The sequence below is a fragment of the Chiloscyllium punctatum genome, chromosome 10 (genome assembly GCF_047496795.1).
Source record: "Chiloscyllium punctatum isolate Juve2018m chromosome 10, sChiPun1.3, whole genome shotgun sequence".
Taxonomy (NCBI): domain Eukaryota; kingdom Metazoa; phylum Chordata; class Chondrichthyes; order Orectolobiformes; family Hemiscylliidae; genus Chiloscyllium; species Chiloscyllium punctatum.
Genome location: NC_092748.1, coordinates 74,752,747 through 74,774,853, shown reverse-complemented (window position 1 = coordinate 74,774,853; position 22,107 = coordinate 74,752,747). Strand labels below are relative to the sequence as shown.

Below are 22,107 nucleotides of genomic sequence, written 5' to 3'. Positions count from 1 at the left end.
CACAGAAATTTCAACTGAAATGGGTGGGCCTTTGCTTTCTGCTCTTTGATACTCTTTGGATTTGTGCCAAATGTCACCCAGATTTCACAAGCATGTGTACATGCTGGATATTTTATGACTAATTAAAACAATGAATTATCGTAATTCCTTCTATTTACCACTTCCTGATAAAAGTTTATTTTTATTTTTGATGATGGTCAACAGTTCTTAAGTGCAGACTTTCTGTTTTAAATATCTTCTTGGATAAAAATATAGTAATGCACCATCTGCCCTGTTTTCGAAAAAGTAGAATTATGATTTGGATTTTGTGTGGCCATTTCAATAAAAGCTGCTCATAATGTTTACCAGGTTCTGGTGTGTAGACTTGCTCTTTTCCAATATCAGTTTGCATTTAGTACTTCTGCAAGTGATCTGTGGCATCCAGAAATAGGGATGAAAACAGAGAAGCAGCAAAGGAGAAAGTAAAATACAGGTTATACATTCGAAAAGTAAGATTAAAACATACATATGGGATATATCTGAGAGAGTTAAGTATCAAACCACAAACTTGGGGAAAAATTTACTTTTTCAAAAACATGAAATACTTACTTTCTCAAAAATTGAATTAAGTTTTACTAGCATGGAATCCTATTTTATCAGGGCCAAAGATGTTCTTCATCAATAATTATGACCTGGCACACCATGAAAAACTTAAATACTTCTGGTTGATCAAGGCTGAACCATTTCATCAGCCTTTAAAATAAGAATAGTAGATAGTTAACGTTCATGATCCAGTAGTGATCTCAGTGCAGCAAAGACTGCAACAGTATATTAAGCAGGGTATTTCTGACAGTAAATTCTGGATTTCTGCATTTAATTGCTAATGAATAGATGTTAGAAGTTACTGTCAGTTTTACTTAGTATTTAACATGCTGTCTGAAAGGTAAAAACAAGGATGCTGGAAACCAGATTCTAGATTAGGGTGGTGCTGGAAAAGCGCAGCAGTTCAGGCAGCATCCGAGGAGCAGGAAAATCAATGTTTCAGGCAAAAGCCCTTCATCAGGAATAGAGGCAGAGTGTCTGCAGGGTGGAGAGATAAATGAGAGAAGGGTGCTGTCTGAAAGCCTCATACTTATTAGTGGCACAATTTCAGGCCAATGTAAAAAGTTTAATTATGTAGTTTTTAATGTGAGCTTGCGACATAGTGAATTCTAATACTTTTGCATTAGAGATAGTTCGATGCTGTGCAATCTATACTTGGACAAATTCAGATTTTTCAAATTGCTATATCTCCTTTAAAGTAGTATTCATGTATATACAAAATAATTATTCAATTGATACATTGTCATTCATAACATTTTAGCTTAAATTATCGCAGTTAGTTCAAATCAAGTTCTTTTAAGGATGATCAATTATTACCCATGGAATAATTACTGATATTTGTCCATTTTTAGAGTGCATTTGGCTAATTTCTCATTTTTTATGATTGCCTTGATAACCACATATCTACAGTGTCTTCAGTAGTCTAGTAATGGGACTTTTTAAAAAATTCCCTGAAGATCTAATGCAAATCATCTTCACTCAAGTATAAGTTTTACTTATTCATACGTTAGATCCATATTTTTTCACCTTTGGATATTTTGATCTAGAGTATGAGTCCTGATTGTGTTTCTACATGTCTGTCTAATGGTTTATGTAGACATTCTTAATCAACCTATTCAGAGATGTTCTTACACACCTCTGGAACAGGTGGGACTTGACCCCGGACTTCCTGGCTCAGAGGAAGGGACACTTTCACTGCATTTCCACTGGTTGATGTAAGCAATGTACTCAATGCAAAGATATGGAGACTCAGTGGTATTAAATTGATTGAGATTATAATTAATTTTACCTTCAAAAAATAACCAGTAATGTAAACATGTATGCTGCTCTCCAATAGCTCTTAAACCCATCTATTCACATACTTGTTACGTTTCTCAATCCCTTCTCTCAGCAAATCAGCTTTCTCAACTTATAGTGGTCCTCATTTCATTGGTTTTCTTTGGTAGATAATTATTTTTATGTTTTGTTTAAAGGATGATTGCTTACTGTCCATATTAATTTCTCATATTTAAGATGCTCTGTGATATTTGGACTGCTCACAATCCCAGACAATTTTGGTTGGGTCAAGTTTGTCAATCCTGTACAATATATACAAATTTCTTTCAAAATTCTCCAGATTCTGGAACTGTTCCTATAGATTGAAGAATGGCTCATGTAACCCTATTTTTCAAAAAAGCACGCCGTGAGAAAGGGAATTTTAGACTGCTTAGTCAGACATTGGTAGTGAAGAAAATGCTAGAGTCCATTATGAAAGTTTAAGTAGCAGAGCCACTTGGAAAATAGTGACAGGACTGGACAGTCAACACAGATTACAAATGAGAAATTGTGCTTGAACAATCTGCTGGAATATTTCAATGGTGTAACTAGTAAATTGATGTTGGGTAGGGTGGAGCAAGTGGAAGTAGTTTATTTAGATCCCTCAAATTTGCCACCCAAGTTGAGAGTGTTGTTACAAAGACATATGGTGTGTCGGCTTTCATTAGCAGGGGGATTGAGTTTAAGAACTGTGAGGTTATGCTGCAGCTCTATAGTTCCCTGGTTAGACCGCACTTGGAATATTGTGTTCAGTTCTGGTCACCTCATTATGGTAAAATGTGGAAGCTTTAGAGAGGGTGCAGAGATTTACCAGGAAACTGTCTGGAATGGAGGGCATATTTTATGAAGAAAGGTCGAGGAAGCTAGGGCTTTTCTCATTGGAGCAAAGAAGGATGAGAAGTGACTTGATAGAAGTGTACAGGCTGATGAGAGGCATAGATAGAGCGAACAAAGAGACTTTTTCCCAGGACAGAAATGGCTATCAGAGGGGGTATGATTTTAAAGTGATTGGAGGGAGTTTTGGGGTGATGTCAGAGGTTAGTTCTTTACACAGAAAGTGGTGGGTGTGTGGAATGCCCTGCCAGCAGTGGTAGTAGAGTCAGATACATTAGGGACTCTAATGCAACTCTTGTATAGGCATATGGACGATAGTAAAATGAAGGGTATATAGGTTATTTCGATCTCAGAATAGGATAAAAAATTGACACAACATCGAGGGCTGAAGGGCCTGTACTGTGCTGAATTGTTCTGTTCTATGTAGACTTTCAGAGTCTTTTGATAAGGCCTTTCCTAAGAGATTAGCAGGTAAAATTAAAGCACATGGGTTGGGGGTAGTTTATGACATAGAGAACTGGTTGGCAGACGTGAAACAAGTAGTAGAAATAAATGGGTCTTCTTCCAAATGGCAGGCAGTGATGGGTACCACAGGGATTAGTGCATAGACCTCAGCTATTCACAAAATGTACTAAATGATTTAGATGAGGGAATTGAATGTAATATCTCCAGTTTGCAGAGAACATTAAGCCAGGTGGGAGGGTGAATAGTGAGATGCTTCAATATAATTTGGACAAGTTGGGTGAGTGAGTAAAGTCATGGCAGATGAAGTATAATGTGGATAAATGTGAAGTTATCCACTTTGGTGCCAAAAGCATATTCATATTTGAATGGTAATAGATTGGAAAAGTCCACTATTCACTGAAAATAAACATGCAGTTGCAGGAGGTGGTGAAGAAGGCAATTGGTATGTTGGCCTTCATAGTGAGAAGATTTGAGTACAGGAGCAAGAATGTCTTGCTGCAATTGTACAAGACCTTGGTGAGACCACACTGGAGTATTGCAAGCAGTTTGGTTTCCTCACATGACGAAGGATGTTCCAGCTATCGAAGAAATGCAATGAAGATTTACCAGCTTGATGTCTTGGATAGCAGAGCTGATGTCAGAAGAGAGACTGGATCAGTTAAGACTATATTAAATAGAGTTTAGAAGAATGAGGGGGAATCTCAGAGAAACTTCTAAATTTCTAACTGAACTAGACTGGATAAATGCAGGAAATACATTTCTGAAGACTGGGTAGTCCAAAACCAAGGGGTCACTGTCTAAGGATAATGGGTAGGCCATGTGGACTGAGGTGAAGAAACGTTTCTTCACCCAAGGAGTTGTGAGCCTGTGTAAGCCTCTGTTACAGAAAACGGTGGAAGCCAAAACATGGAGTATTTTCAATAAAGAGTTGGATATAGTTCTTAGGGATAAAAGGAGTAAAGCAAATGGGGAGAGAGCGGAACAGTGCTTTGAGTTGAATGATCAAACATGATTCTATTGATTGGCGAAGCAAGCACAAAGGTCTGAATGGCCTCCTCCTACACCTATTTTCTATGTTTCAGTTAAATCAGTATAATGTTTTCTTAAATACTGTTATTGAAGCATGTTCATGACATTTCCATATTCAATATCTAACTTTGACCACAGATGTGACCGACGCAATGACTGTGGTGATGGTAGTGATGAACGAGGCTGTAGATACCAACCTTGCACCCAACACCAGTTTACATGTCAGAATGGCCGCTGTGTTTCACAGTTATGGGTCTGTGATGGTGATAACGATTGTGGAGATAGATCTGATGAGATGAAACACCTGTGCATCACCTCTGAGCCAACATGCCCTCCACATCATTTCAAATGTGACAATGGAGCCTGTATTGAAAGTGGCAAGGTGTGCAATGACGTGGATGATTGTTCTGATAACAGTGATGAAAAAACATGTGGTACGTATTTAATTTCAGATCTTTTGTGAACCTGCTGCTTAAAATTTTGAAGGATGATTCTGGAATTGTCCAACTGGTGAAAGAGGTATAGGGTATCAAAACTTTAGAATTAAACAAAATATAATCAGCTTTCACATTTTGTCACCATTGTAATAAGAAGAATGACTCAATTCAAAGTACAATTGATTCAGGTATGCTTCAGTTTTATTAGGTTGGTGTTACTGCAAACTGGTTTCCACTGTCCTACAATGTTGAAGTTGATATGTCAGCAGAGGCTGAGATCAGTCTTTTCTGAGCAGAATCCCAAAGATGTTTCACTCCCAGCTGCACTATAACTGTTAATTAAAATTTTGTCTTTTAATCTGTTTTTTTCTTGCCAATTATATCTGCACATCTCCTTGCTGGAGTATGGTAAGTGTATAGCTGAAAAATGTGTTGCTGGAAAAGTGCAGCAGGTCAGGCAGCATCCAAGGAGCAGGAGAATTGATGTTTCGGGCATAAGCCCTTCTTCAGGAATGAGGAAGGTGTGCCAAGCGGGCTAAGATAAAAGGTAGGGAGGAGGGACTTGGGGAAGGGGCATTGGGAATGCGATAGGTGGAAGGAGGTTAAGGTGAAGGTGATAGGTCAGAGAGGGGGTGGGGGCAGAGAGGTTGGGAAGAAGATTGCAGGTCAAGAAGGCGGTGCTGAGTCCGAGGGTTGGGACTGAGATAAGGTGGGGGGAGGGGAAATGAGGAAGCTAGAGAAATCTGCATCCATCCCTTGTGGTTGGAGGGTTCCTAGGCGGAAGATGAGGAGCTCTTCCTCCAGGCGTCATGTTGCCATGGTCTGGCAATGGAGGAGGCCAAGGACCTGCATGTCCTTGGGGGAGCGGGAGGGGGAGTTGAAGTGTTGAGCCACGGGGTGGTTGGGTTGGTTGGTTCGGGTGTCCCAGAGGTGTTCTCTGAAATGTTCCGCAAGTAGGCAGCCTGTCTTTCCAATGTAGAGGAGGCCACATCGGGTGCAGCGGATGCAGTAAATGTGTGTGGAGGTGCAGGTGAATTTGTGGTGGATATGGAAGGATCCCTTGGGGCCTTTGAGGGAAGTGAAGGGGGAGGTGTGGGCGCAAGTTTTGCATTTCTTGCGGTTGCAGGGGAAGGTGCCAGGAGTGGAGGTTGGGTTGGTGGGGGGTGTGGACCTGACGAGGGAGTCGCGGAGGGAGTGGTCTTTCCGGAACACTGACAGGGGAGGGGAGGGGAGGGAAATATATCCATAAGATCATAAGACATAGGAGTGGAAGTAAGGCCATTCGGCCCATCGAGTCCACTCCGCCATTCAATCATGGCTGATGGGCATTTCAACTCCACTTACCCGCATTCCCCCCGTAGCCCTTAAGTCCTTGTGACATCAAGAATTTATCAATTTCTGCCTTGAAGACATTTCACATGAATTCCACAGGCCCACCACTCTCTGGCTGAAGAAATGTCTCCACATTTCTGTTCTGAATTTACCCCTTCTAATTCTAAGGCTGTGTCCACGGGTCCTAGTCTCCTCGCCTAACGGAAACAATTTCCTAGCATCCACCCTCTCCAAGCCACGTATTATCTTGTAAGTTTCTATTAGATCTCCCCTTAATCTTCTAAACTCCAATGAATACAATCCCAGGACCCTCAGCCGTTCCTCGTATGTTAGACCTACCATTCCAGGGATCATCCGTGTGAATCTCCGCTGGACACGCTCCAGTGCCAATATGTCCTTCCTGAGGTGTGGGGACCAAAACTGGACACAGTACTCCAAATGGGGCCTAACCAGAGCTTTATAAAGTCTTAGTATCACAACAGTGCTTTTATATTCCAATCCTCTTGAGATAATTGACAACATTGCATTCGCTTTCTTAATCACGGACTCAACCTGCATGTTTATCTTTAGAGAATCCTCAACTAGTACTCCCAGATCCCTCTGTACTTTGGCTTTATGAATTTTCTCACCGTTTAGAAAGTAGTCCATGCTTGTATTCTTTTTTTCCAAAGTGCAAGACCTCACATTTGCTCACATTGAATTCCTTCAGCCATTTCCTGGACCACTCTTCCAAACTGTCTAGATCCTTCTGCAGCCTCCCCACTTCCTCAGTACTACCTACCTGTCCACCTAACTTTGTATCATCGGCAAACTTCGCTAGAATGCCCCCAGTCCCTTCATCCAGATCATTAGTATATAATGCAAACAGCTACGGCCCCAACACTGAACCCTGCGGGACACCGCTTGTCACCAGCTGCCATTCTGAAAAAGAACCTTTTATCCCAACTCTCTGCCTTCTGTCAGACAGCCAATCCTCAATCCATACCAGTAGCTCACCTCGAACACCATGGGCCCTCACCTTGCTCAGCAGTCTCCCGTGTGGCACCTTATAAAGGCCTTTTGGAAGTCTAGGTAGATAACATCCACTGGGTTTCCCTGGTCTAACCTACTTGTCACCTCTTCAAAGAACTCCGACAGGTTTGTCAGGCACGACCTCCCCTTACTAAATCCATGTTGACTTGTTCTAATCTGACCCTGCTCTTCCAAGAATTTAGAAACCTCATCCTTAATGATGGATTCTAGAATTTTACCAACAACTGAGGTTAGGCTAATTGGCCTATAATTTTCCATCTTTTGCCTTGATCCTTTCTTGAACAAGGGGGTTACAACAGCAATCTTCCAATCATCCGGGACTTTCCCTGACTCCAGTGACTTTTGAAAGATCTCAACCAACGCCTCTGCTATTTCCTCAGCCACCTCCCTCAGAACTCTAGGATGTAGCCCATCGGGGCCAGGAGATTTATCAATTTTAAGACCTTTTAGCTTTTCTAGCACTTTCTCTTTTGTAATGGCAACCATACTCAACTCAGCCCCCTGACTCCCTTTAATTGTTGGGATATTACTCATGTCTTCCACTGTGAAGACTGATGCAAAGTACTTATTAAGTTCTCCTGCTATTTCCTTATCTCCCATCACTAGGCTTCCAGCATCAGTTTGCCTGTCGTTTGTTTCTTATGTATTGAAAGAAACTTTTACTATCATTTCTAATATTACTGGCTAGCTTACCTTCATATTTGATCCTCTCCTTCCTTATTTCTCTCTTTGTTATCCTCTGTTTGTTTTTGTAGCCTTCCCAATCTTCTGATTTCCCGGTGCTCTTGGCCACTTTATAGGATCTCTCTTTTTCTTTGATGGATTTCCTCTCTTCTGTTGTGGTTCTGTTCGCCGAGCTGGGAATTTGTCTTGCAAACGTTTCGTCCCCTGTCTAGGTGACATCCTCTGTGGATGAGTGCCATTCATCCACTCAATGGCACTCATCCACAGACTCTATCAACAAACACATCGACCTGGACCCAATATACCGGCCACTACAGCGGACAGCTGGAACTGACAACCGGAAGCGGCAGAGACAGGCCACTATAAATGCTGGAGAAAACAATACAGAAGCGCTTCACAGGAGGCTCCCAAGCACTGAGGATGTCACCTAGACAGGGGACGAAACGTTTGCAAGACAAATTCCCAGCTCGGCGAACAGAACCACAACAACGAGCACCCGAGCTACAAGTCTTCTCCCAAACTTTGATTTCCTGACTTCCTTTGTCAGCCATGGCTGTCTAATCATTCCCCGGATAATCTTTCTCTTCTTGGGGATGAACCTCTGTACAGTGTCCTCAATTTTACCCACAAACTCCTGCCATTTTTGCTTTAATGTCTTCACTGCTAGGCTCTGCTTCCAGTCTATTTTCGTCAGTTCCTCTCTCATGCCCTCATAATTACCTTTATTTAACTGTAACACCATTACATCCGATTTTGCCTTCTCTCTTTCAAACTGCAGACTGAACTCTACCATACTAAGATCACTGCTTCCTAAGCGTTCCCTTACTTTAAGATTTTTTATAAAATCTGGTTCATTACATAGCACTAGGTCCAGAATAGCCTGCTCCCTTGTGGGCTCCATGACAAGCTGTTCCAAAAAGCCATCCTGTAAGCATTCCATGAATTCCCTTTCTTTGGATCCACTGGCAACATTATTTACCCAGTCCACCTGCATATTGAAGTCTCCCATGATCACCGTGACCTTGCCTTTCTGACGTGCCTTCTCTATTTCCCAGTTCATATTGCATATCCTGTTAGGAGGTCTGTACATAACTCCCACAATGGTTTTTTTGTCTTTGTGGTTCCTCAATTCCACCCACACAGACTCCACATCATCTGACGCTATGTCATTCAGTGCCATAGATTTAATTTTGTTCTTAACTAACAAGGCAACCCCACCCCCTCTGCCTACCTCCCTGTCTTTTCGATAAGTTGAAAACCCTTGGATGTTTAACTGCCAGGCCTGAATCCCCTGCAACCATGTCTCTGTGATGCCTACCACATCATAATCATTCACAATGATCTGTGCCATTAGTTCGTCTGCTTTGTTACAAATGCTACGAGCATTCAGGTAAAGTGACTTAATGCTAACTTTCTTATCATTAGAGATATTGGAAGTCATAAGATGTCCTAAGTTATCCTTCCTTTTTGCTGCATTCCCAGTCTGTCTCAAGTTTAAATCTGCCTGCACATATGCTATCCTGCCGCTTATCTTTCCATTTAACTCCGTACTCCCTGTCGCTTTCACTTTCCCTTCCCCCCAACTCAGAAGTTTAAAGTCCTACTGACCACCTTATTTATCCTCTTCACTAGAACATTGGTACCTGATCAGTTCAGGTGGAGACCGTCCCAATGGTACAGATCCCCCCCGGTTCCAAAACTGATGCCAATACCCCATGAAGTGGAATCCCTCTTTCCCACACCAATCCCTTAGCCATGTGTTTACTTCCCTAATTTTCTTATCCCTATGCCAATTGGCACGTGGCTTGGGCAGTAATCTGGAGATTATGACCTTTGAGGACCTGTACTTCAATTTCCTTCCTAGCGCTCGATAATCCCCAAAAAGGTCCTCCACCCTCGCTTTGCCTATGTTGTTAGTCCCAACATGGACCACAACAACTGGATCCTCCCCCTCCCGCTCCAATATCCTTTCAAGCCGGTCAGAGATGTCCCGAACCCTGGCACCAGGTAGGCAACACACCATGCGATACTCCCGATCTGGCTTGCAAAGGATACTATCTGTCCCCCTAATTATAGAATCCCCTATAACAACTACTTGTCTTTTTGCTCCCCCTCTTGAATGGCCTTCTGCACCATGGTGCCATGGTCAGCTGGCTCATCCTGTCCAGAGCCCTTTTCCTCATCCGTACAGGGAGCAAGAATCTCATACCTGTTGGACAAGGTCAAGGGCTGAGGCTCCTGCTCTCCTGAACTCAGGTTCCCCTACCTGCCTCACTTACAGTCACACTCTGATGTCCCTGATCACTAACTGAATGTGAATTACTTAATCTCCCAGGTGTGACTGCCTCCTGAAACAAAGTGTCCAGGTAAGTCTCCCCCTCCCGGATGTGCCGCAGTGTTTGAAGCTCAGATTCCAGATCATCAACTCTGATCCGGAGTTCTTCCAGCAACCAACACTTGCTGCAGATGTGGTCACTGCCATTAACAATGGGATCAGCCAGCTCCCACATCATACAGCTACAGCACATCACCTGCCCAGCCATCTCTGCTTAGTTAATTGTTTTATTACTTTGTATAGGTTTGAGTTAAAATACTTTCTGATACCGCTCTGCTATAGTCTTTTTCTAAAAAACAATTAATAGATAAACAAAAAAAAAGTAATTTTTTTAACCAGACACTGATAAAGAAATAGGAAATCCTTACCCTAAAAAAAACAGAGTACTTAGTAAGGGGATTAGAGGAGGAGGGCGGGTGGGAGACACTACGGTTGTAGAGTCTCGGGTTTAGCCGCCTTCTTGATTTATATACTCACTGCTTTCCTTCCCGGCTGCCCCTCTGGTCTTCGTCACTTCCCCCTGCTGCTCCCGCTCTTTCTGTGAAGAGAAAAAAAAACACCGCTGCCCACTACCGGTAAGTAATTTTAAAACAAACTGTCTTACCTTAGCTGTAGCCTTCCGGGTTCGTTTAAACTCAGCTGCTGCTCGCACTCAAAATGACCGTTGGCGTCGAAGGGTGAGTATTTATACTCACTGCTTTCCTTCCTGGCTGCCCCTCTGGTCGTCGTCACTTCCCCCTGCTGCTCCTGCTCTTTGTGAAGAGAAACACCGCTGCCCGCTACTGGTAAGTAATTTTAAAACAAACTGTCTTACCTTAGCTGTAGCCTTCTGGGTTCGTTTAAACTCAGCTGCTGCTCGCACTCCTTGGTGATGGGGTCTGTTTGGAGGTGGCGGAAATGACGAAGGATGATACGATGTATATGGAGGTTGGTGGGGTGGTAGGTGAGGACCAGTGGGGTTCTGTCCTGGTGGCGATTGGAGGGGCAGGGTTCAAGGGCGGAGGAGCGGGAAGTGGAGGAGATGTGGTGGAGAGCATTGTCAACCACGTCTGAGGGGAAATTGAGGTCTTTGAAGAAGGAGGCCATCTGGGTTGTTCGGTATTGGAATTGGTCCCCCTGGGAGCAGAGGCGGCGAAGGCGAAGGAATTGGGAATATGGGATGGCGTTTTTACCGGGGGCAGGGTGGGAGGAGGTGTAATCTAGGTGGCTGTGGGATTCGGTCGGTTTATAGTAAATGTCCGTGTTGAGTTGGTCGCCCGAGATTGAAAACGGAGAGGTCTAGGAAGTGGAGGGAGGAGTCTGAGACGGTCAAGGTAAATTTGAGGTCGGGGTGGAAGGTGTTAGTAAAGTGGATGAACTGTTCAACCTCCTAGTGGGAGCACAAGGTAGCGCCGATACAGTCATCGATGTAGCAGAGGAAAAGGTCGGGGGGGGGAGGTGCCAGTGTAGCTACGGAAGATGGACTGTTCCACATATCCGATGAAGAGGCAGGCATAGCTGGGGCCCATACGGGTGCCCATGGCTACTCCTTTGGTTTGGAGGAAGTGGGAGGATTGGAAAGAGAAGTTGTTCAGAGTGAGGACCAGTTCAGTCAGTCGAAGGACGGTGTCAGTGGAATGGTAGTGGTTGGGTCGGCGGGAAAGGAAGAAGCGGAGGGCTTTGAGGCCTTCTTAATGGGGTATGGAGGTGTTTAGGGACTAGATGTCCATGGTGAAGATAAGGCGTTGGGGGCCGGGGAAGCGAAAATCATGGAGAAGGTGGAGGGCGTGGGTGGTGTCCCGAACGTAGGTGGGGAGTTCTTGGACTGAGGGGGACAGGACAGTGTCGAGGTATGCAGAGATGAGTTTGGTAGGGCAGGAGCAAGCTGAGACAATGGGTCAGTCGGGGCAGTCAGGTTTGTGGATTTTGGGCAGGAGGTAGAAACGGGCGGTGCAGGGTTGTGGGACTATGAGGTTGGAGGCGGTGGATGGGAGGTCCCCTGAGGAAATGAGGTTATGGATGGTCTGGGAGATGATGATTTGGTGGTGGAAGGTGGGGTCATGGTCAAGGGGGCAGTAGGAGGAGGCGTCCGCGAGCTGGCGTTTAGCCTCAGCAATGTAAAGATCGGTGCGCCAAACTACCACCGTGCCTCCCTTTCCTGCCGGTTTGATAGTGAGGTTGGGGTTGGAGCGGAGGGAGTGGAGGGCTGCATGTTGCGAGGGTGAGAGGTTGGAGTGGGTAAGAGGGGTGGACAGGTTGAGGTGGTTAATGTCGCAGCGGCAGTTGGCCATGAAGAGATCGAAGGCGGGTAAGAGGCCAGCACGGGATGTCCAGGTAGATGGGATGTGTTGGAGGCGGGAGAAGGGGTCGTCAGAGGGTGGGCGAGAATCCTGATTGAAGAAGTAGGCGCGGAGGCGAAGACGGCGGAAGAATTGTTCAATGTCTCGCCGCGTGTTGAACTCGTTAATCCGGGAACGTAGGGGATTCATTTTACAACGTGTGATGCTTTTGTGTGTTGTCCTACCTGAGCTGCTAACACAAACACATCACCCTATTCTTACCCTTTCTATACATTTCCAGCAGGAGATTGCTAGATACTGGTTGTTTTTAAAAAAACACAAAATTTGAAATGATTTTTCTTCCACAAGTCCAAGACAATTCTGGTAATGAGAACACCCTTGTCCCAACTCCTCTCCAAGTTGAGATCAATTAGTTCACTATTGTTTCGAAATTGAATCTGAAAGCTTCCTGGTGTTCATAACTGAGCCATTAATTTTAAAGTGTTTTATCTATATCTTCGTTCACTGAAACTTGTCAGATTCATGGTAGACAGCTTTCCAGGTCACGCAAAATTTGATGTTCCTACTCTCTTCGGGAGTTGCTGCTATGGGTAGATTTATCCTTGGAGATTTTATACCATAATTCCTGCCTCCAGTTGCCCTGACAGTCCAATAGTATATTTCCTTTTTATGCACTTTATTATTAAGTTGTTTGGAATTCAGCCTCCTCATAGAAGTGATTTTAATTTTGGAGTAAATCATAGTACTATATCTTTATTTTAAATTATTTAACTAACCTGGCACTTTGCAAATGAAAAAAACTCTTCAAATTTATTTTATCTCTGGTTCATAAGAATAGTGTATTAATAATTTAAATAATAATCATTCCATCGGAAGCTATTTGAACTGTGATTTTGTTAATAATTTTGCATTTTCTGATTATGTTGTTACAGGTGTTGATGAATGCAATGATCCTGCACTGAATCACTGCACACACAAGTGCACCAACACATTGACTAGTTTCTTCTGCTCTTGTAACCCTGGCTACCATCTCATGAGTGATCAACAGACTTGTGAAGACATTGATGAATGCAATGTAACACCAGCTGTTTGCAGTCAGATTTGTGAAAACACAGAGGGTTCCTACATCTGCAAATGTGCCCCAGGACATCTTCGAGAACCTGATGGAAGAAGTTGTCGCCAAAACAGCAATATTGCTCCTTATCTCCTCTTCAGTAATCGCTACTACATACGTAATCTGTCTGTTGATGGGGAAATTTATACTCTTGTTCAACAAGGGCTCATTAATGTGGTGGCATTGGACTTTGACAGAGTTGAGCAAAGGTTGTACTATATTGACTTGGGTCGAAGAATTATTGAACGGATGTTCCTGAATGGAACCAAAAAGGAAACTATCATTAACCATGATATACAAGGTGCAGAAGGCCTGGCTGTTGACTGGGTTGGAAGGTAATATAACTATTCAGTTGCAATGTTTGGGAACCAATGCTTGTTATTATTTCCAAACTAAACTGCACAATAACTGGTTTTAATTTAACACAGACTTTTAAGGACTGAATAATTTTTCATTATCCCAAAGTTAAATAAAGATTTGGAAAGACATTCTGTTGTGTCTTGTAATGTCAGATGGATATGATGGGTAGTATTCAGTTTGAAATTACATTGTCAGAAAAAATCTTTTGAAAATTATGTAGTACTTACCGATTCCATAGTGAGTGAAGCCAGAACTAGTTGTCAGATTGTTTCACATTACTGGGCATCGGTTCAGCTTAACCTGAGATGGACATATAGACTAGGAACAGGAGTAGACCATTTAGCCCTTTGAATCTGTTCTGCGTTTCAATAAAAACATGTCTAAGCTGATTTGATTTATTATTACTGAAAAAGTGTGACCTTTATAATACTTTCTGCAAGGACATAAAACATTTTAAGGAAGAAATAGTCATCAGAATTCAATCTATAGTAAATAAAACAGGAAACAAAACCAAATATTTGAAGGTGACATAAGTGTAACATTAATCATTAACAGCTCAAGTGTTGCATCTGCAGACTTCTGATCTGTTTTGAAGAGTGAATTGAAGCCACCAGTAGCTTATGTAAAACTTCTCCAGATTGTTATGAATGTTCATTGCTAGAAATAAGGAGGTAACTTCAACAGTTTCTGGATCTAATAATTGAATCGTGGTTGTAGGGAGCACAGATAGTGCAAGTATGATGCCATTATGCTTTTTTGCTTCCCAGTATTCCTTTTGAGTGTGGGTCTCCACTATGAGCTCAGATCATGAAGCTTATTCTAAGCTTCCAGACATCTCTGGGAGGTGACTCTAAATTCACGAGAGCTTGCCAGCACATTTATTGTCAGATCGTGGTCGAAACTTCAATACTACTGCAGTTTTTCATCAACAGTATGACCTCTTAACCACTTGAAACATTATAACGCTACTTGCTTGTGAATATATACAAGCAGTGAAATGAGTGAACCAACAGAGATTTGAGTGTTTTAATCCCCTTTATTTTGTAAGTCAGTTGGATATTTCTTTTCCGAAATAAAACCAAAAACCAGCAGGTCTAATAGCATCTCTTCATTAACTTTGATTTCTCTGCGCAGATACTTGCAGAACTATTGAACATTAACACAATTTTCTGTTTTTATTTCAAATTTTCAGCATCCATAGTTGTTTGCTCTTATGTTTCTTTTCCTATATATGTTTAAAGATGCAGTGGAATCAGTTGAAATTTTGTTAACAGTGGCATTGAATATTTGGTGGGGAATAGTGAGAGAGGTTAAGGCTAATAATAAATGGGCATGGCCAGAATCAAATAAGTTTAACCCTGTCAACTTCCTTATATTTTAATTTCTAAAAATGTATTTATTGTATACTCTAGACAATTGATTGCTGTTTCGTTAGATCAGTTGCTTCTCAGTATTACCTACTGATGTACTAGTATAAAACAACAACAGTGAGGGCCATTCAACCCACCGTGGCTATGCCAGATCTCTGAATGAATTGTCAATTAGTCTGACTGCCCTGCTCTTCCTCCAGAACTCTGAAAATCTTTCCTTTTAAAATATTTATCCAAATTTATTGTGTATGCGCTAATATTGAAAAATGTTGAATATTGTCTTTGGCGCAAGTCAAGTGAGTCTTTTTATTTTTGTTGCAGGAAGCTCTACTGGCTTGATCAGTTTAAAAATTGCCTTAATGTTGCTGAACTTGATGGAAGGTTCCGTAAAATGCTGGCCGATCGCTGTGTGGATACAAGCAATATTTACTGCTTTGAGAATCCTCGAGCTATTGCTGTCTATCCAAAATTTGGGTAAGAGAACCTAAAATTGTTTAGCCATACTTTTAAAGAAAATCACATCAAGGGCTAGAGTTTCTACTTTGGCACAATTGGCGATACTGGAGCAATGACACATGATTTTGGAGAATGCTTTATCGTCACGGGCTTCTGCTCAAATTCTTTTACATATTGACAAGGATGAAGTTTTCTTCTGAACTACATATTTCAAAATGTAATTTTTAAAAACTTTGAAATGTTTCTTGATATGTTGGAGCACTACCTTTGAAAACTTTTATTAACATAGCTGAAATATATGTATATATAATTATCAATAAAGCGTTTTAAATCACAATGCCAACCCAACATTTCTGAGTAACCAAATCTAAATTATTGAAGCCTATACAAACACACAACTATTCTGGTGAGATTGGGGCACAGTATTCAATTGCTTATTCATTCAAAATGTGCCTAGAAGGAATGGACTAGGAAGCAGGGACCTGGAAATGGCCAGGGAAACATTTGGAGTAGGATAGTGACAAGACTGCCTGTCACCTTCTCAGAACCATAGCGTTCTGCCAGTAGCAGGGAAGCAGAGTGTGACTGCTTCTGCTCAGAGGCCAGTGGTTCCAAATTATGTCATGATCTGGTTCAGGACCAGAAATGTTTTTATTGTTTAAAGCAGACAAAACTTGAGATTCCATGTGCTGGCTGAGAGATAAAGCCACAAGATTTAAGAGTTTTGATAAGTATGTGAAGTATTGAAAGTAAAACAAATGATAATAAATCTAAAAATTAGACTCTAACATCCACAATAAACAGGCAAATTAGTGTTAACAGACAAACAGTGGCTGAACGTACCACAGAACACATCAAATAGCAGTTGTAGTCAAGGCAGATTTTTCAGTAACCAACTCAGATGGTAGAGGTGCTGCCAGTGAAAACTTGCATTACAATGTTTTCCCCTTCACAAAGTTCCCTCTCCTTATCGTTGACAGATTCAATAACTGTTCACATCTTAGTAGTTCAATCTCTTCCCCTATATCTACATTCCACTAGATTCCTGAGGTTGGACTCCAATATGTGCTTACAGGCACAATTTCAGCTCCTTTTTAGGAACCTAACTTCACTAGTTTGTCACTGCTCCTAGATTTCTCCAAGCTCCAATATTTCTCCGTTGTAACAAGCACATATTTTTTATGACCTTCTATCTCCCCCACTGTCCATTGCACTAAACTAACAAGGATTTTTCTGAACTCTACTTCCCTCTTTCTTCTCAGCTTCTCTGGAATTTTGCTGAGCCCTGACTTCATGGACACAGAAGTTCTGCTGTCCAGAAACTCCTTCCTCTGCCAATAAATAACTGAGCAACTAGCAGCTTAAAGGTAGCAACCAGTTACTTAGCTTACCTCTGACCAATGAGAGTTCTCTCAATCTCTTCCCCCTGACTAAAACTGACCCTAACCATTGAACTGATCTGGGTGAGTGACCAAAACTCTCCAAGAAAGTCCAGACCTTATTATCAGGCAGGGATAAATGTGTCAAACAATAGAACACTTTGGTCTTAGAAGATATAGACTTGGTAGGCAGCAAGCCCAGGCACCAAACTAGATACAAATTTAATTGATGAATTCATGGTTCAAACCTATTACTACTTGTATTTTATGAGCAGTGAGTGTGAGGAGACAACCTGTTGAATTCTAGGGGTTGTCCTTTGGATTTGCTGGGGGAGGGGTCATAATTGCGCAAACTGTGCCCTGTCTGGGGCCTCCGGAAACAATGGCCACCCCTATTTGAACTCTTTTTGCTTCTTTCACCAACCACTATTACTCTGGCTGGTGCTGCCTGATGGCTGCTGGCAATTTTCAAGCACACTTCACCTATTCTGAAGGTGGTGATGCATGGAAAGAAGCAATGCACGCAATCATATAGAAGCACAATCACAAGGAAGTCATTACTTCTTTGTTGGAACTCCTGACATTATGGAAACATGCCAATAGACTTTATTACTGTAATTTTCATCACAGCTATGTTTAGTTAACAATTGTGAAGCCAACACAGTAAATTGAGCAAATGTACATTGTACAAGGTGAACTTGACCAAATGATCTGAATCATACCTTGCTCATCATTCCTGTGTCAATTTGCACTTGTAGTGAGACGCCTGCTCAAATTGAAAGTGAAACCATAAACTGTCGCAACAAAAGAAATAAAATCATGACTGATCTGTTTGTGTCTCAAATTCCACAATTCCCAACTACTCCTGATAAACTTGACTATATTGGCTAACAAGTATTTTATCTACATCTGCCTTAAAAATATTCAAAAACTATGACTTCACAGCCTTCAGAGATAGAGAGTTCTAAACGCCTATAGCCTTTTGAAAGAAGGATGTTCTGCTCATCTCTGGCCCAAAAGGGCAGTTCTTAAGTTTGAAATACAGCCACTGGTTCTGGATTAAGCCACAAAAGGAAACCTCATTTCTACATATACCTTTTCAACATGGTTCACAATCTTACATACATCAATCAAGTTACTCCAGACCAGATATGGCACACTGGCACCGGGCAGACAATACAACCATGTGAACTCCCCTTCTATGCAGGGAACAGATCCCATTCCCCATGTTGTGTAAGAACTTCTATTTAGAGCAAAATAACAATTTTATTGAGTTGATTGAAATTCTTGTCATGCTGCAAATTGACAACATAAAATTTGATTTGAGTTTACATTTTTTATAACTTTCTACAGATATATTTTCTGGACTGACTGGGGTTATCAAGCATATATTGGACGCATGGGTATGGATGGTAAAAACAAATCTGCCATTGTTACCACAAAATTGGAATGGCCCAATGGATTGACCATTGACTACACAAATGATAAACTCTATTGGACCGATGCTCATCTGAATTATATTGAGTAAGTATTTCTAAAGTTTCTTGAAAATTTTAACTTTGATAACAAAGTGTTGGGATGATACAATAGATACACAAGAACAAATTTTAAATTAAGAATAGTGCTCCAGATATTCCTGGACAGCGTGAAGAATGACATAGACCACCATGTGCTGGCCATCACTGTAATCTTACCATTAATGACTTATTCCTTTATTTGTCTTTCTGGTAAGGATACACCGCAATTAAAAAAGCAATGCCACTAATACTAACTATGTACATTTAAGTAATTTATTGATTGAGCTGATTTTAAAATAACTGGCATATTCTGTACATTAATAATTACAGCCCCTTGTAACAAACAGTTGGTGATCTATGACTTTAACTAGAAGCTATCACACTTCATTAATATCTGACTGGGATATCAAAAATTGCATATCACTTTCAGCATTCCAGCACGGAGAGCCTTTACCCAGAAATGTTTTTACCAAGTTAACGGTTGCAGATATCTTGTGTTTGTTTAGATGCAAAAGTGGGAAAATAAATTGACGTAGGTTTCAAGGAAAATTTGAGCCTGTATCAAAATATGGAATATAGAAAGCAATGCAACAAAATATATTCTATTAATAGTTGCATTTAATTTTCATTCTGTGCTGTGAAATGACAGCTGCCATTTCCTACTATAAGGTTGCAGTTATCTAAGCCACACACTTTTCCACATTTGTCACTTCTTTAATCTTTTAAACCAATTGTGATGACTAGTTTAATATAAAAAGTCTTTAAAATTATCAGTGAAAGCTCAGTGCTTGGAATCATTTTACTGGTTGATTGTGTGACCTTCTGATGGTTTGATTTTTATAGATTTTCCAACCTGGATGGGAACCATCGGCACACAGTATTTGATGGAACCCTAAGCCACCCATTTGCCATTAGCCTATTTGAAGATACGATATATTGGACTGATTGGAACACAAAATCAGTTGAGAAAGCAAATAAATACACTGGAGAAGGCAGAGTGTTGTTGGTGAATACCACCCATCGGCCCTTTGACATCCATGTATATCACCCATACAGACAGCCAATTGGTAAGTAAGTAATTTTAAACTGATGTAAATTGGAGCATTTTGTAGCTCAAGTATTCTCCACGTTGCATTACAAGTCACATTTTTGAATGAATAATAATTGCTTAATTAATTACTTCTAAACATTCAACCAGTTAAGATGCATGTTTTATTGGTACGACTTATTCAACTTGTCTTATAATATTGTTCTCAATTTTTATATTTTGGTTACATATGTTAGGGCTGTGCATGCACAGTAGTATAGAATTCTGAACTGAAATTACTTGATGAATAGCAATGAAAATGTGAGTTGTACTGTCTTTTTACTTCCCACATTTTACTCTGTTGCTCCAGGGAAAACAGCCCCAGCTTAGTCAACCTCTCCCTATAGCTTAAATCTTCCAGTCCTGGCAACATCCTTGTAAACCTTGACTGAACCCTTTCAAATTTCACAACATTCTTCCAAGAAGAAGGAGACAAGAATTGCATGCAATATTCCAACAGTGGCCTAGCCAATGTCCTGTACAGCTGCAACATGCTCTGACCGATAAAGGAAAGCATACCAGATGCCTTCTTAACTATCCTATCCATCTGTGACTCTACTTTCAAGGAGCTATGAACTGCACTCCAAGGTCTCTGTTCAACAACACTTCCTTGAATCTTACTATTAAGTGTATACGTCCTGCTCTGATTTGTTTTTCCAAAATGCAGCACCTTGCATTTATTAATTGCATTTATAAATTAAACTCTATCTGCCACTCCTCAGCCCATTGGCCCATCTGATTAAGATTGATTGTATTCTGAGGTAACCTTCTTCGCTGTCCACTATACCTCCAATTTTGGTGTCGTCTGCAAACTTACTAACTATACCTACTGTGTTCACATCTAAATCATTTATGTAAGTGACAAAAGGTAGTGAACCAGGCACCGATCCTTGTGGCACGCCACTTGTCACAGGCCTCCAGTCTGAAAAGCAACCCTCCACCACCACCCTTTTTTTTTCTAGCTATGAACTAATTCTGTATCCAAATAGCTAGTTCTTGTATTCCATGAGGTCTAACGTTACTAACCAATCTCTCATGGGAAATCTTGACGAACACCTTACTAAAGTCCATAAAGACCTCGTCCACCACTCTGCCCTCATCAATCCTGTTCGTTACTTCTTCAAAAAACTCAATCAAGTTCATGAGACATTAACGATCATGACTGATTTAACTGATTTCTTTAATATTTAATAGTCTGTTAACCTCTGGCTGTGTTTTTTGTCCATTTACTATGATTAATCTGTGCTAATAAATTTCCCCAATAGGATGAGCCACATGCTTTATGCCCATTCCCTTCTTCTTAATGAACAGTGAAGCAAAATGCCAATCCACGGAAAGTATAACGTATTAAGGAATGATAGTAATAAAAAGAAAATAAATGAAATTGTGATAGTCATGTCCATCAGATGTCTCAGATAATGAGCTGCTTTTGAATTAGGGTCAGCATTTTGATTCTTCTTTGCCCAACAATAAGTAGAATTCTTCACTTCTTTTAGTCTAATATACTCGGCAGCAACAACCCAGTACTGCGCCTTCTCGTCAGTCTCATCAATCTCCCTGTCCGATAGGGAAAATTGCTTGTTAATAACATCAATTTCAGCCTGTAGATACTTGTATTGCTGATGATCATTGTCAAACTCCCTCTTGTAATCTTTCCTCTGTTGGCCTGTAGTGATAGGTGAGTATTGACTTTTCAAATCATCTTAATTCAGTTCATCGGCCCCAGTTGTATAGTCTATGTCATAGTCTTCATTCTTTGGTCTTTTTATTCTTCCCGGCTTCGTCTTCCTAGGTGGCCTTCTTTCTTTGGCTCAGTTTCATCAGATTCTCTGCAAGAATGAATGTTTATTTATTCTTTTAAAAGCTGCATTTTGATTGTTCTCAAAGCTGAGAGTGAAAGCTGTTCATGTTTAGTTACTTTATTATGCAACTATGTACCACCTTTCCAATTACTGTTTATTAGTTGCTTCCTTGTATGCGCATTGAAAGAAATTTCTTTGCTAACAGTTACTTTTATACCTCTCCTCTTTCTAGCAAGCAATCCATGTGATAAAGATAATGGTGGCTGCTCCCACCTGTGTCTGATAGCAGAAGGTGGTCAAGGTCACACGTGTGAATGTCCAGATAACTTCATTAAGCAGTCTGGCAGCGTCACTCAATGTATCCCCATGTGCACAAGTACACAGTATAGATGTCTTGACAATGAAAGGTACAATAATTAATGCTGCATTATTATTTCTTTGCATTTTCAACTCCGATCTAGTGTTATTTATATTTCTGGTGTTTTCTGCTTGTGTTTCAGAATTTCACCATTTTTTTCAGTTTTATTTAATTATGACTGGATTTTAATAAAAGGGTAAATGCTGTTACAGTTGTTTCAAGAAAGAAAAGCTGAATAGTTCAAATATAATGGACCCATTCCACTACCCTATTCCTTTATCCTGCATATCCCATGGCCAATTCCCCCTACCTGCACATTTTTGGAATATGGGAAGAAACTG

The 22,107-nt window shown here is 41.1% G+C and overlaps 1 protein-coding gene across 3 annotated transcripts in view; it reads left to right on the top strand.

Annotated features, from left to right (window-relative positions):
• The window catches only part of lrp2a (low density lipoprotein receptor-related protein 2a), a 346,919-nt gene that overhangs the window by 210,473 nt on the left and 114,339 nt on the right, over window positions 1–22,107 (top strand). For all 3 annotated transcript variants that reach the window (XM_072579538.1, XM_072579537.1, XM_072579536.1), the window contains 6 exons: window positions 4,363–4,658; window positions 13,256–13,772; window positions 15,489–15,641; window positions 18,356–18,526; window positions 19,363–19,586; window positions 21,641–21,815. In XM_072579538.1, the coding sequence (XP_072435639.1) occupies window positions 4,363–4,658; window positions 13,256–13,772; window positions 15,489–15,641; window positions 18,356–18,526; window positions 19,363–19,586; window positions 21,641–21,815 (1,536 nt within the window). The remainder of the gene's footprint in view (window positions 1–4,362; window positions 4,659–13,255; window positions 13,773–15,488; window positions 15,642–18,355; window positions 18,527–19,362; window positions 19,587–21,640; window positions 21,816–22,107) is intronic.